The sequence below is a fragment of the Pyxicephalus adspersus genome, chromosome 5 (assembly GCF_032062135.1).
Source record: "Pyxicephalus adspersus chromosome 5, UCB_Pads_2.0, whole genome shotgun sequence".
Taxonomy (NCBI): Eukaryota; Metazoa; Chordata; class Amphibia; order Anura; family Pyxicephalidae; genus Pyxicephalus; species Pyxicephalus adspersus.
The window spans coordinates 123,072,505-123,088,511 of NC_092862.1; the positions used below are offsets into that span (position 1 = coordinate 123,072,505).

At 37.9% G+C, this 16,007-nt stretch overlaps 1 protein-coding gene across 1 annotated transcript in view; it reads right to left on the reverse strand.

Annotated features, from left to right (window-relative positions):
- The window catches only part of PTPRN2 (protein tyrosine phosphatase receptor type N2), a gene marked incomplete in the record, with an annotated part of 519,721 nt that overhangs the window by 434,044 nt on the left and 69,670 nt on the right, over window positions 1-16,007 (reverse strand). Inside the window, 1 exon segment of the mRNA XM_072412607.1 lies at window positions 8,620-8,670. Coding sequence (XP_072268708.1) covers window positions 8,620-8,670 — 51 coding nt within the window.

Consider the following 16,007-nt stretch of genomic DNA (forward strand, 5'->3'; position numbering starts at 1 on the left):
CAGCTTAACAAAACGTACCACCTGCAGCTGAAAAACTAGCAAATCTTTTAAAAAAAAGTTAATTGTCATCTGGATGCTTTTTGCGCTAGCAAAGTGATACTGCAAACATGTGATAAAAATGAATATAATTCAGAGTTCCAAAACTTTTTTCCTTTCAACTGAACGTTGGCAGTCATAATTATAAGAGTGCTCATCTTTGATTGTGTCTTTTGTGTTGTGTAGAGGAATGAATGTCACGCTTTTTCTAAAGTGTTTAGAGTGAATTGATGTTACTGAAGAAGAAACAGAGTGGGACATAGTTTGCTGTTCTCAGATATTGACGACATCCTTTAAAGGAGAGCTGACAATTATTTTCAGGAGTGAATGACTGTAAAGTTCAGTGAATTGGTACTTGTGATTAGTATAGACTACGCCAGTCAATTGCCTGAGATAGCAGCTGTTAGAAGAAATCAATCACTGATACCAAAATGGGGTGAGCTAAAAGCATTGACACACAGGATGCCTAGATATGATTTTGGTCAAATAAATTTGTATTTCTAAAATGCAGGAGCAGCCAAATTGAAAGATAAAGTATACATTAGAACAAGAACTCCCCTCGATCCCCAATAATATATAAATAAATATATATATATATATATATATATATATATATTATTTAGAGTTGCCTTGGTGCTTCAGCTATGTTCTCCTGTGGAATGATATTGCATGGCATTGCAGCCTGTAGAAGAGAGTCTCAGTGCCATGCAAAGGGCAACGGGGGCTCTTATAATAATTTGTTTCAAAGAACAGTTATCCTTTAAGCAAGTGTGTCTCAACCAGGGTTCCTCCAGAGGTTGCTATTGGTTCCTTGAGCAATGAGCAATTTGAGACTCCCAGGCCAGCTTAACCGACACCATTGATCTTCATGGTTCTCTGTAAGGCTTAGTCTACACGAACGTTTTCCCCAGCGTTTAACCTGTTTGAAATTCCCATGCATTCAAATGGGCTAATCTACACCAGGACATTTCCTTGAGGCACGTTTATAAGCGTTATCTATAACTCTGCTTGCAACATTTAAAACATTAAAATGCGGAGTTAACGCTGGAAAATGCCCAAAAACGCAGGAAAATGCGTGTAAATGCAGGTAACCGCTTCTACTGATTTCAATGGGGCGTTTTCCCGCATTTATAAGCACTTGAAATGTAACCATGTTAAAAAACGCAGGAAAAGGCGGTAAAAATGCAGAAAACCACGGCATAGATGTTTTTTAGCGTAATAAAAGTGCATAAATACGTTTTTTAAAACGTCAGGTGTAGACCCAGCCTAAGGGTGACATCCCTCGTAAAGGCTGGCAATGTAAGAAGCATTCTTCTCATTGATAACCAAACTAATTTACTGTGACCCCCTGATAGAAAAATCAAAGCAGGGGTTCCCTGAAGACCTTAAAGTTATTTCAAGGGTTTTCCCATGTTAAAAGCATTGAGACAAAGTGCTTTAATATATGGTTATCTTCAAGGAACAAAAAACAGTCAACTAAAAATCCAGGAAATACCAATTCATGAACTGTCATACTAGGAAATATTCCAAATCTGCAAAAGTCAAAGAGTCCAGTTTACCTGTAAGTGAGACCACCAACCTGATGATTGAAGTATGAAGGACAGCAGCACATTAAGGTCATCAATCTGCTTTTCCCTTCTGTACTACATATTTAGTAAGGAATAGTGATTACCAGTGTGTAATGTAAAAATACTTTGTCTCCCAGTATGGCTCCTACATGTGGTTCACAGGAAGTTGTTGACAGGTATAACCGACCTGCATCCTTCTGCATTGCTGCCGTGTCGGTGAAGCTAAGGCACCCTGGCAACTTGACTTTTTGCAATGCAATTAGGTCTCAGAATACCACCAGATCAAATTTTTCAGAATATAATTTTTCTTACACACTTTAGTAGCTCTTTCAGAAAAAAATAGTTCCCCTGTTTTTATAGTTTTGAATATAATTTTTGCTGTGAATTTACGATCACCAGTAACCTTCTAAGGCAATCTTGCTGAAAGACCGAGCATTTAGAATGCTTGACAGTTTCATAATTTTCTCTGCCCGGTGCACACACAGATAATAAAGTTGGCTCGTTATTCAACAAAATGAAAATTCTGTTGTTAAGGTAACACTACAGCCTGAATACAAGCAAAGCACCTTACAGGTGGAAGTACAAGCACAGTAAAAAAAATTGCAATTTGAGACCATCAATGGATTCCTAACAACATAATAACAGATTTGCAAATCAAAAGCTCTCACTATTACACACAAATGCTTTTTAACTTGTATGAACATTTGTTGATTACAGTAAAAAAAGATATCCTTGAAAGCTTCACATTTCTACCAAGGGTCCAGAGCCATCATTGTAATGGGACATACAACATTTTGGAGCCCTTACTTACCTTCATATATAATATGTGAAAACTGGTTTTAAATAGACAGGAACAATATAGTGTCCTTGACCCTTTGCAAGTCACTGTACTCTGTGACCCCTTCTTCGGAATAGTCCAAATCAAGTTTGTATTTTTGTTGGCTCTGAGAAGTACACTTATCAATCGTGCTGGCTTCCTTTCCTAGTGAGAGATCTATATGGACACAGCCAGGGCCAGATTTCTCTTAGGGCCACCTAGATCTTGGCCTAGGGTGCCATGACTACTAGACGGGTGGCGTTATAACATCTCTATGTAGAACTAAAACCTGCTGACTGACCAGATCTACAGTAACAGGAAGCTCTAAGTGAAAATTATTATACCAGGGTCACATATAGTGCAGAGATCTGTGCAGGGTAACATTTGTATTGAAGGTATCACTTCACAATCTACTCTCCCTCTCCCTCTCTCTCTTCCTTTTCCCTTCATCACTTTCTCTCTTCTTCTCCCTCCATTTATTACTCCCCTCTCATTTCTTCTCTCTACCCTTTTTTTCTCCCTCTCTCTTTTTCCCATTTCTTTCCTGCTTTATCTCCTCCTCTTTCTCTCATCTCTACCTTTCTCTCCCTCCTCCACTTTCACTCACTTCTCTCTTTTTTTCTCTTCTCCCTCTTTCTTTCTATTTCTCTCTCTTTCTCCTTCTTTCCCCTCCCTCTCTCCCTTCCCCATGTCTTTCCCCCTGCCGCCTCTTCTCTCTCTCTCTCTTGTTACCTCTTCTCCCCCCTTTCTTTGTCTACCTCTCTTTCTTCTCCTTTACTTCCCTGTCCCTCTTTCTCATACTCTCTCTCTTCCTCTCGTTCCTCTCTCATCCCTTCACTCTCTATATTTTCCTTACCTCCTTCTCCCCATTTTTCTTTCCGTGCTTTCTCTCCTCTTCTCTCTCCTCTCTCCCGGTGCCCCCCCCCCCCCTCTTGCTCTGTTCTCTCCTTTTATCTCTCCCCCTCCCTCACTCCCCTTTTCCCCTCTTCCTCTCTCTCTACCCTGACCTTCATTCCTCCCTTCTCACTTTACCCTTTACCTCTTTCTCCGCTTCTTTCTCGCTCCTCTCTCCCTCCCTCTCTCGTACAGTTCTCTTCCCGTATCTAACTTATTTTCTTTTCCTTTCTCTCTCCCGACCTCCACCCTCTTCCCTACCTCTACCCTCTTCTTTCCTATTTATTTCCCTGTTTGTACCCTCCCCCCCTTTACTCCCAATAAATCTGGCCCTGGACATAACAAACCTCCACTCCAAAAATGGATAGAAAACTTTCCTTGCAGCTCCGTGAAGATGTGTAAATGTGAAAAAAGGCCTCTATTTGCATGAAGTTTTAAAAAATTCTTTCGTTTTCTACCACAACCCTAAAATGTTCAGTTAATGTGCCTGCTTGTGTATTTGACAATAGAATAATGAATATTGAACTGTAATCTCCAGCATGCTTAAAGTCTGATGTGAATGATCTATTTGCTCAAGTGAAAATTTGCTCTCACTTCTCCAATTATCTATTTATCTATTTTTAGTTCCTATTAAAAATGATAAAAGCATAACCCTTAAGTGTTAGTTTATGTAATATTGTAGAATAGTAATACTTCAAGTAAAAGTTTGCCTTTTGAATTTAGAGAGCTTTTCTGCTTTTAGCTTTATGGAAAAATATAATGTGTGCATATTTCAATAGCATAATGTTAAATTGAACTAAAGTCAAATTAGAACATCTGCTTCATCTTCAAAAGCTTTCAGCCTTCTTCACAGGGTTAGGATGGGTTGGAGGAAATTTGATGAAGTTCCGGTGTACACTCCTCTAGCAGATACTTATCATAGTTCTGTCATCAGTGATAACATGGTAATCTAATAATCTAATGATCTCTTGCTGCAGGGAAAGACAGGAAGAGCTGAATCAACAATGAACTTTGCTATGATGCTGCTAGAGCTCCTAGGAAATTGTAATGACTTCACGACATGTCTATTTAATGAGAAAAATGGAAATTTACTAAATAAATTAAATGAATCAAGGTAAATAAGGTGGAGAATGTGTTTACTTTTTAATATCTGGGAGAGTGCGCTGGGTAAAACAATGCCACTTTGCCAATTCAGGATAGGGTAAACTCCTACACCATCTGACAGTAGAAATTACTCAGGGAGGACTCCAGCAGCATTGAGGTGGCAAGGGGCATGTGAACACCTAAGTATACTTTGTAAGGACAAAAGACAGTGTCTCTTTAAGGAGGCTTTGGGACTGCAGTGAAAATGTATTATGAACCACATAATTAAAGATTTAGATCAATCCTAAGCACTCACTGGAACCAAGGTAAGAAAGCTATTACTAAAGCATGCCTATTCTTTAATCAGTGTGAAACAGCCATCATTCATGCATTAAATCAGCTACATATGTCACTCTTTACCCAAAACATTATTCGGTTCAATGAACAGCTTTATTTGCACAATAATCACATAACACCTGTTTTCAGCAGTAGCCGCAAGCCTTAAAAAGTTACTAGACAGTATTAATACCATTCAACAATGCATCAGAAAACTTAAAGGTTTGCAAGCAGGAGTTAGGAATATTTATATAAACTTAGAAATACATTTTCTGCCAGTTCCGCTGACCGAGAGCATTCTTAGAGGGGGAAAAAGTGATTCATAACAATAAACTACAAATAAAAAAAACATATGGTCAATCTCTGGTTGTTTATCCCCAGCTTTCATTTTATTTGGTGGTCTCAATATGATTTTTACTTAATAGACTGAAGTGTTTCTGCATAGCCTTCCATTTCCACTTTAAGTTTGAACTTGCATTAATGGGTCTGATTTATTAACGCTCTCCAAGGCAGGAGAGAATACACTTTCATCAGTGAAACTGGGTGATCCAGCAAACCTGGAATGGATCTATCTAGTCCAGGATTCAAAACATTTGAATAGCATAGAATAGCAGATGACTTTGAAGAAATCCTTTCCTGGTACTCATTTTATTTCATCACAAAAACCTGGCATTTAAACAGGGGTGTGTACACTTTTTTATCCACTGTAGGTACCTTGACAGTTTAATTGCATTTTAAAAGCAACACTTACAGAAATGCAATCTTTACCCACAGGTGCTCTTATAACCTTAAACCATGCCTCAAACTTAGCAGAAATATAAAAACAAAGCAATTACAGGAGGTATCAGTGCAATAAATCGGAATAAAACTTGTAATACAACAAAGTAATCCAATATTCCAGTTTAGGACTTGCTGACAGTTGTAATACTTTGACAAATAAAACACGCAGAATACAAATTAGTTTCTGCATGAAGCAAATCTTGCATCCCAAAAATATTAATGCCATAAGAAGTGTTCAAGTGAAAATATAACGAGAAAACGAGAGAAGTTTTTTTCTCATTAAACCTGATCGGTATGCTGGTCATTTATTTGGATGTAGTGCTGTAAAAACACATTGTTCTACTAAGCATTTTAAAGCCTTGCTTGGAAAAAAAAGGTTTTGGCCAATATATTTTGTCACTGGGTGCTTATTTTGCAAAAATTATACATTTGTTCTCATCTGTTCCAAGAAAATTTATTATAAAGGGACAGTAGCGGCAGCATTTCTGTTCTGGCTTCGGTGGATGCCAACAAAACATAATGGATTGCAGATGGCATTTTAAACGAACATATTACAAGAGTAATTGTAAAAAGGAGTCATTCATCTAACAATAAATGAGTAAGGTTACTTTTATAATTCACTGAATGCAAGAGATTCTGTACCAAGGGATTTGGCAAATTTGACAGAAATAAGCCACTAAGAAAATAAATAAATTAATAAATATATATTTTCAAAAGACTTTTATTTTTTAAATTAACCCATGACTATAGTTCACCTATAAAACTGCCAGTGACATTTTTTTTTGTTACAAATATTTTTATTGAGTTTTTAACAATATAGAAGCGAACATTTTGTACATAGCTTCAACAGCCTTAATACAGTAAACCAAGATACAAAATAGTCATGAGAAATTGCAAAATAGAATTACATAATCATGGACAGTATAACATCATAACAAGCAACAACGTGTCAATAAAGCAGATACGACAAAATATCTGGTTATGCCATAAGTATTACAGGTAGTCCCCGGGTTACATACGAGAAATGGACTGTTTGTAGGTTTGTTCTTAAGTTGAATTTGTATGTAAGTCAGGACAGGTACATTATTTTATTAAATACAATTAGGACAGATGTTTGTCTCAACATATTATTAGGAAGTGAGGTGTCAGTTACTGTATAAAATCCTCACTGTAAGGTAATCACGAACAAAGTAAAAAAATACGAGAAATGGACTGTTTGTAGGTTTGTTCTTAAGTTGAATTTGTATGTAAGTCAGGACAGGTACATTATTTTAATAAATACAATTAGGACAGATGTTTGTCTCAACATATTATTAGGTAGTGTGGTGTCAGTTACTGTATAAAATCCTCACTGTAAGGTAATCACAAACAAAGCAAAACAAAAAAAAAATGGAGCCTAGACATTTAATAACTCACCTAACGGGATTACGGAGTGTGGGGAGGCGTGGCCTGGCGGGAAATTTAAAACCAGCTTACATTGTAATCTACTTTTAACACATTGATCACAGTAATAAAGTGATAAAAAAGAAAACTAAAAAATAAATACTAATTAATACTAATTTAACAATAATATTGCATCTTTGTTTGGACACATTTTAGTGTTTTCATTTGATTGAATTATTAATATAAATGTATTGTTAATTATTTTATTTTATTATTTTTTATAAATATATTTATAAATATTTATTATATTATAATTTATTATTTGTGTTTCAAACTTTATTGTACCCGGGACTTATTCCTAAGAATTACAGGCCTACAATGTTAAAAAACAAATTTCCATGCAAAACAACGTACCGCTTTTGACATAAAAATACTGACATAATTATACCGCCAGGGAGGTTAACTTCTGCAGCAAGCTGTGCTTTGATATGCAAAAACAAACAACTGCAGCGTTTATCTTGGTCATTAAATAGTTACAAGATGCTACAGATCAGCTCAGCTTTTAGTATCACCCACAGCCTCAGCTGTGTTTAGCAAAAGATTTCTTCTGCAAGTCATGCAAACCGTCCCCCCCACCCCAAAGCCTCCGCCCTGCACACGAGGGAGCATGGAAGCCCTGTTCAAATCTAGGAGTGATCCGTATGTCGGATGTCCTTAATCCGGGAACCACCTGTATACTCCTGCTGGCACTGAAGTAATTCAACACCAAGGCGGTAGGTTAACCGGCCTCTCCCACCATCAGACATATAAAAAAAAATGGGGGGGTTTAAGGGAAGAGGGTTGCCCATCCAGCATCCCTCACAAACCTCACCTTAGACTCTCAAGAACTGTGTGTCAAATGTGTGCCCTGGAAGGCAAAACGGTCCAGGAACAGAGTCGACATTTTTTCGTTCACAAAAACATCTGAGTTTTTGTGAGCCTTCACCTCTTAATTCATGTGAGCCTTCACCTCTATAAAGTTGAGTCTGGGGGACTTGCAGGCCCTGGCCAGGATAAGTTTTGCTGCACTGAATACATGAAGCAACAATTTTCGCACCATTCTCGGATTATCTCCCACACCCAACTGTAGTAGAGCCATGGTAGGTGTCTCCTGTAGGGAAAACCCAAGACTGGAGTGTTCTAATATTTTACCACCTTCCACTATCACCAGTTCTGCTATTACCTCTAAGCTTCATTATTTGCAAGTAGGGTTGCCTATCACAGTAATGGGCTAATAAAAAAGATAGCAGGTAGAGGGTTTCAGCCAAAATTAGAGTGGTAGAGACAGAAAGCAGGGCTAGACCTGAGCATAATAAAATCTGAATACATTTGGTAATTAGTGGGTAATTCAGTCCACCAATGTCTACCAATTAGATAAACAGGGGCATAGATACGCTAACAGACCTTGTACTCCTCGGTAACTATAAGGAAGAGAACAAAAACCAAGGTAAGAAATGTATTCAAACAATTTTAGAGATGAATTAGGAAATATTAGGGAATATATCTCACACAGCTTGTTTTCACCAACAGCAAACCAAACTTCTCACCACATTCTGTTTTGCTCTGCATAAACCACTCTAATTTTGGCTGAAACCCTTCCTTGAGTAAATCCAGCTTAACAGTGAATGTCGTAGCAATAGAGGGTCAGTTGAGCGAAGGAAAAATGTATTTACTTGGACTTACCATTCAAACACATCTCATATGGTTTGCAGAGGTCATCTTCAAACAAGCAACCTAAAGAAAAACAAAACATTTTTTAGCATGTAAAAATGTTTAAAACGCATAAAAAAAACATAAAAAGATTTAAGATTGTTATTCTGAAACTGTATTTATAAAGTGCAAACATAATACACAGTGCTGTATATTAAAGGGGTTGCAAATGACAGAGAGATACAAACAAAGACAGAGGAGGAGGAGGAGAGGGCCCTGCCCAAAAGAGCTTACAATCTAAAAGGTGGCGGATGTGGCACGCAATAGGAGGGATATAGACTGGTGAGGGAGTAGTGAGGGTTTAGGAGACAGACGAAGATGGTTAGGTCGGTTTGAAAAGATGGGTTTTAAGAATTTTGTTTAATGTGCAGAAAGTAGGCACAAGCCAAATAGGAGGAAAAGAGTTCCGGGGTCGGGGCAGCTCTAGAAAAGTCTTTGAGCTGTGAGGAGGTTATGAGTGAGGAAGTCATTAGCAGGTCATTGGGGGAGCGAAGAGAGCAACTAGGAGATTTTAATGATAAGGGCAAATAAATTAATCTTTCTAGAAAGATTAATTTATTCTGGAACTTTATTTTAGAAAGGTAAGGCACAACAGTGGCATTCAGTACAAATAACACAGCATTTTAGATCTGTAGGTGTGCACTAAAAAAACGAGCGTTTATAGTCACACAGGTAACTCGCTACGGTCATAAAATGAGTCAAGGCAGATTAATTGTCCAGGAAAATAACCGGTGATATGAAAGTTTTGAAATCAACCTGTTCTATTTCTATAATCCATAATAGGTGACATTTAAGGTAAAGGTCCCCACCCCTATTTAAATGGTTGTTCCAGTATGGTTTGGGTGGCTATTTTAATGTCTCATATGAACCAGCTGTCCAAAATATGCACCACACTGTCCTTAAAATAATGATTTTTCTCTTTAGTTAAGAGATTTGTGACCTTTAGAAATTGGACCTGCAAACCTATCACTAATTTACTTACCCGCCCCAATATGTTTTTAACAATTATCATCTGCCTTGGAATTTTCACAAAGTAGCATTTGATACAACCAGCACATTTAAACATGCCATTAAATCGTTCCCGTGGATTCCATCCCCATTCCAATTTGATCAAACTAGAGAACACACATCTCAGCAACCAGAGACTTAATTATTATAATGACCCAGATGCACAAGATTAGTTAGTAAAGGTGGGTATGTAATGGATTTATAATATGCTTAGAAAGCACTCAAAAACAGCTTTATAAATAGACCTACCTGGTGTTAATCAACATTATTGCTACATCATATGTACTCAATGTTTAATCAAGAACAGCCCTTCTCCCCAGTGCGAGTTTCACCCTCCCACAAGAATGTTAAATGGGCCACATTTTTTTTCTAATTTCATTACTGCTTAACCTGCTAATAGCCACAAGAAAATATATCTTGTGAGATATTGAGGGAAAAGGTGATGGATCACTCTTTAAACGTATTTTGCCTGTGTTGCAGTTGGTACTAAAACTAGCGCTTACAAGTGATCCAAGACAGTGGAACATCAACCCTTTACTCATGCATGCTTTTGCCCAGCAAGTGGCTTCTAAACCTGAACACTGTCACATGCAATCTATTACTCTAAAGGGCTGATCACCAGCTACAACAAAGGAAAGTACTGGGAATAGAGCACTAAGGTGAAAATAAGTGTCAGAAAGGGGGGGCTTTGAAGAGACTTAGAAAGTTTTCCTGGAACTCTTTTCACTTAAAAAAGGAATAATTTATTAAGAGGGTATATGACATTGTTATGCATGGTGGGTAGGTTTCTTGAAATTAGTGATTTTCTTTAGGCAGCAACCAGAATCATGACTTTTTTGTGCGGAAGTACCTAACCTTTACTGTCATTGTGGCTCTATTACTATTTCTTCATTAAACTAATCAGGGAATTAACCATTGCCCAGCAGGATGTACATGTAATATTCCAAAGTTTGCTAGAGACTGCAGACATAATAGAAATTATAGTCAGAGACTGTGACAAAGCTATATAAGATATAGAACGATTGGGCACTTGTTACCAAATTCAATTAGAGATCAGTACTATTACCCCTTTTCAAATCAATTTTCTCACTCCCTCTATGGAGTGCTGGGGTCCAAGGGATGCAGATATTGTTCAGTCTGATATTATATTGGATAGTCAGAGACTGCAGACATACTAGAAGAAATGGTAATCAGATAGTGTGGGCATGTTACAGGTTTCATTATAGACTGGAGATAAGGCACAAAAGACAGTGAAAGGCTGGGGACATGTTAGCTGAAGCTAATACAGATCACTGCTATTACCCCTATACAAATAAGTGATCTTACTTAGTTGGCGGTCCAAGTTACAAAGGACCCTGCAAATTGTTTAGTACATGTAATGCTACGTAGGATAGTCAGGGACATGCTATAGGTTTGGTAGAAGACTGGTGACATGCTGCAGGTTTGGTAGAAGACTGGTGACATGATGCAGAAGACAGTGAAAGACTAGGAATATACTTCCTAGGCATAATAAAAAATAACTGCTGTTACCTTTGTACAAATCAGTGATCCTACTCCCACTACAGTTGGGATCCAGGTATCATGCCAAGGGCACCATATTCTTTATGAGCCATAAACCTAAATAGTAGTGATGCCTAGTATCTACTAACCCATCGTGAGGCCATCCATTGACAACTGCCAAAATTGGTTGGACTTCCTGACATTTGCTTTAGGTAAACCAGTACACAATAATTACTAAATGATAACCACATAAAGTATATTTTTGAATCCAGCTTGAATCTAGCACTTTAACTTTTTGCAAATGTTAAAAGGATAAAATGACAGGGACTCAGATGCCAAGATGAAGCATAATATCAGTTCAGAATGTGGAACACAAGCGCAGTATGTTTCCAAACACCAAGGCTGGAGATGATGAGCGCTGTCCTGTTGTGAATGTGAAGCCAAACCTTTGAGTATAACATCATCTGACAGATAAGGTAGACAAAAAGAATATTTAGAAATGAAGAATTTAAAGTCTGACTGCTGCTATGGAAACAAGACCGGACCCCGGGAACCTTTAACAAATCCTCTATCATTTTACAGTTCATGAAAACACAAGCTCGATAAATTATTTTGAAGGTTATAAAGCGAGTGTGGCAATTACTGCAATTTTCAGTACTGTTGCCATTTTCAGGAGATTTTCTTTTCTAAATCTATAACAAGCATTGAATCGAGCAGATTTGCTTCCTTTCATCACTGTATGCAAATCCACAAAGCTAAAGTGCAACTAGACTAAAAAAAATATGCATTTCATTTAAAACTCAATTTGATATCTATTCAAACAGGCAAGAACAAGTTAAATGGGTATTTTTTAACAAATGGCATTAAAATGCTATTATTAAGGGATAATATTTTTGGTAATTTAAATAAAGCTACAAAAAAGCTATAACTAGGCCAGCATGGCCTCCATTTGGGGGAGGGGGAGGTTATGCATTCATGTTATATAAAGTTATCAGGGGCATTTAGGGATGTTTTCATTAAAAAGAGTAGCCCAAAGGTAGGAATGGTGTGCAGATTCTAGCAGCAGGATTACGCATTATTTTATGAACAGATTAGTGTCACTTTATTACATAAAAGTCATACATTAACCCCCAACTGTATTTAAATCATATCTAAAGCCCAATCTTTTTTCCTTCTATTCCTGTTCTGGTGACAACTTAAACTTTTAGATTTCCCCCCACATTCAGGCCAAATGGTAGTAGTCATCCATACATATAGAGAACATAAAGGGTCATTCACACAGGTGGCTGCACCTGCGCCTACAGTGCTGCTGAACACCTGTGAGCTGCAAATCAACTACTTTCTAAATGATCCTTACATAACCCAAATAGGAGATATTCTCATCTGTTTCAATGTTAACATGTTAACTAAAAAATTGGATTGTCTTGGTCTTGGATTGTTGACTGGCAGGCATTCTTCTGCCAGTAACTGCCTGTAACTGCAGGTGCAACCTCCATTGTGAATTAGCCGTTTCCTATTCATTTAATGCTAAGAGTATACAGGAGATGAATATGAGATTGGTAGGTCTTTTTTCCTCCATGTAATTTGCAGGTGCACTAGCTGCACCCTTAGTAATTAGTCCTTAGGCTATGTTCATACTGGAGGTGAGGCTGCAGCGATGAGGCTCCTGAATCAACTCCTTAGGCCTGATTTATTAAAGCTCTCCAAGGCTGGAGAAGATACACTTTTATCAGTGAACCTGAGTGACTAGGCAAACCTGGAATGGATTTCTGCAAATGTTTTCAATCCTGGACTGATCCATTCCAGGTTTGCTGGATCACCCAGCTTCACTGATGAAAGTGTATCCTCTGCAGCCTTGGAGAACTTTAATAAATCAGGCCCATTGCGTGAGATGTAACCCATAGAGAATGTATGCAGGCAGCAGAGAGCGGTTCAGTGCCGCCCGTTGCTACCTGCTATAAATGTGCAAACGGTACGGCCGACTGAGGGGCAAAGTCACGGAATAACACTTGTTTTCTTTGGGAGTCCAAACCTAGCCCCAATCTCCATACCAAGGATACAGAAAGCAGTAAAACCTAAAAAAAAGATACTAATCTCTCACAACTTTTTCCTAAATGAAAACACATTTACTTTATATAACTTCAGTATTATGAAAGAACATTATTGATTGGATGCCCACACTAATTGGCCAACGGAAATCTGACCTTTTTTAAGGACTTTTATTTGGTGCAGTGTTTCATTTAAATATTCACTTGATTAAAAGTTTTAAAAAAACATTAAAAATGTGGGGTTTTTTGTTGGGCTGTTAACCTTACTTATAGGCTGCAAAGGAAGAAAAAAGGAAAACGTCAGCATTGGCTTTTTTAAAATTATTTTTGATGTTGTGGTATACAGCCTGGCATTATGAATCTACAAAGCCCGGCAAAGGCATAGTATAATTTTGTATTGGTCCGCAGCAAGTAGGCTAGGTTATAAAAGAGTTTATTATTCCGAGAAGCTGAATGCCAGCTGGGCTTCTGACACCTAACTTTGCCACAGGCTAAGCTGCTAGCAATGCCATGTTGACAGAAAGAATAAAATCATGCAGTACTAGAATAGACCTAAAACAGACTTCAAGTCAAAAAGAGAATTTTAGCTCTGCCTGTCCCCCATACTGGCTGTTATCTAGAAAATCCTTACCAAATACTTACCTGTCACCTGCAGTGCTTCCTGTTCAGACCCCGATAGGTTATAACATCCTTAATTTTGTAGCCTATTTACTATAACTGAGTAAAGGCAGAGATACTAAGTGACTGCTTAGAGAGATGGCCAAATAATACTTCTGTAACTCATATTTCCTGTAAATGCGTCCTGTGGATTAACATTTCCCCGCACAATACCTAATGTTGATAGAATAATAATGCAATGTGTGTCAGCCATCAGGCCAAGCTGTTCGCTCCATCTGATAGCCCCAATGACCAGCAACTAACCACAGTGGCTGCTGATTGTATGATCACTATGTCAGCTAACAAAATGGACCTGAACCTTCCCTATATGCATTTTTAGCTTTGTTTGCAAACTTGACTAAACTGTACTATTACCTTGACAAATTTTATCTAATGCCTACCTGAACATTACCTATTGTATGTTTTAAATTTAAAGCGTACCTAAACTCTGAAATTTCACTTTACATAAAAAGTTTTTTTTTAGGTGCAACACCCTTTAAAAAAAAAGGGTGCAGCATCACCCCCTAATTGTCAATCGCCTAGGCTACCTACGTCACGTATCCCGGGAGACTCTTGGGTGCTCCTTCTGTGCATGCCCGAGCATCTTGCGCATACGCAGAAGGAGCCTTTTCGCTTCAATGAAAAAATTTACCGATCTCACGCATTCGCACGGCTGCTCAGGAGCTAGCACTCCGGCCTTCGCAGCGCTAGGTCCTAAGTTCGAATCCCAGCCAGGACACTATCTGCATGGAGTTTGCAGGTTCTCCTCGTTTCTGCATGGGTTTCCTCCGGGTACTCCGGTTTCCTCCCACATCCCAAAAACATGCAGTTAGGTTAATTGGCTTCCCCTTAAAATTGACCTTAGACAGTAATGACGTGTGACTATAGTAGGGACATTAGATTGTGTGCTCATTTGAGGGACAGTTAGTGACATGACTATGGACTTTGTACAGTGCTGCATAACATGATGGCGCTATATAAATACTGTGTAAGAATAATAATGCGCAGTGAGATCGGCAATTTTTTTTTTATCCTACGTCACCCGATCTTGCGCCTGAAGTGGTTGACGTAGGATGAAGAACCAGGAACAGGAAAAAGAGGAGAAGATGGTGGCCCCCCGGACCAGATGCAAGACACCCCCAGATGGATCGCACTGCCCTGCGGGATTAAAGGTAAGTTATTTTTTTTTTTTTTAGTTTCAGTTTAGTTTAGTTTAGAGTTTAGAGTTTAGTTCAGAGTTTAGTTCCTCTTTGAGCAAACACAGTATATGTGCTGAAATTACAATCAGAATTGCAGTAAAAAAAAAAAACTGCAGCATTTCAGCATTGGGAATAGACTGAAAACTATTAGTTAGCCTGGGGTGGTAACAGACAATAACCAATAGGCTTTTTCAGGCATTTGTAAAGGAACGTGCAAGAGTTTGCAATTAGTTGCAAATGCCTTGCAAAGCAGGTCAGTTCATGTCTATGGAGGCAGTTGAGGTGGCAAACTGCCCTTGGGCGCTGAATGTAGCAGCAATGCTACCACAAGCAACCTCCTAAATAAAAAAAAAAAGAAAAAGCAGTATCTCTAGTATAAACCTCCCCTAAATATTCCCTAGCTTCTGTATAATTGGGCAGCATTGAATTACCAAGCCAAGATGGTACACTTAAAGAGGATCTAAACTCAACATTTTTACTTTATATAAAAGGGTAGACAACATAGTAAACTTTTATTACGGAAAATATTTATTATACTTTCTTCTATGATCTAAATAATGGCTTAAGTATAATATAAAAATTAATGGTATTCCATTATTAAGACACAATTAAATATTTAGGAATTAGGATAAAGGCAACAGCAGTACAAGATTGCCCCCTTTCCCCAATGAATTAAAAAAAATATATAAATATGATCTTTAAATAACCGCTAAAATCAATTTATTTTTTTTAATTATCTGACCTTAAGCTGGTTTGTTTTTTGTTTTTTATGATATTCAAATGTGTCCGAATAATAAAAAGAGTGGATCATCTCTGTATTTACCATGCCTCTGCCCTTTCTCATATGACAAAACTGTTTAAATGTTAGATGCCGAGTTCTGCATATCAAAGGGAACAATCTATTCACGAGAGAGCCCTGTCTGAATGATTTACATGTGCAAGTGTATTA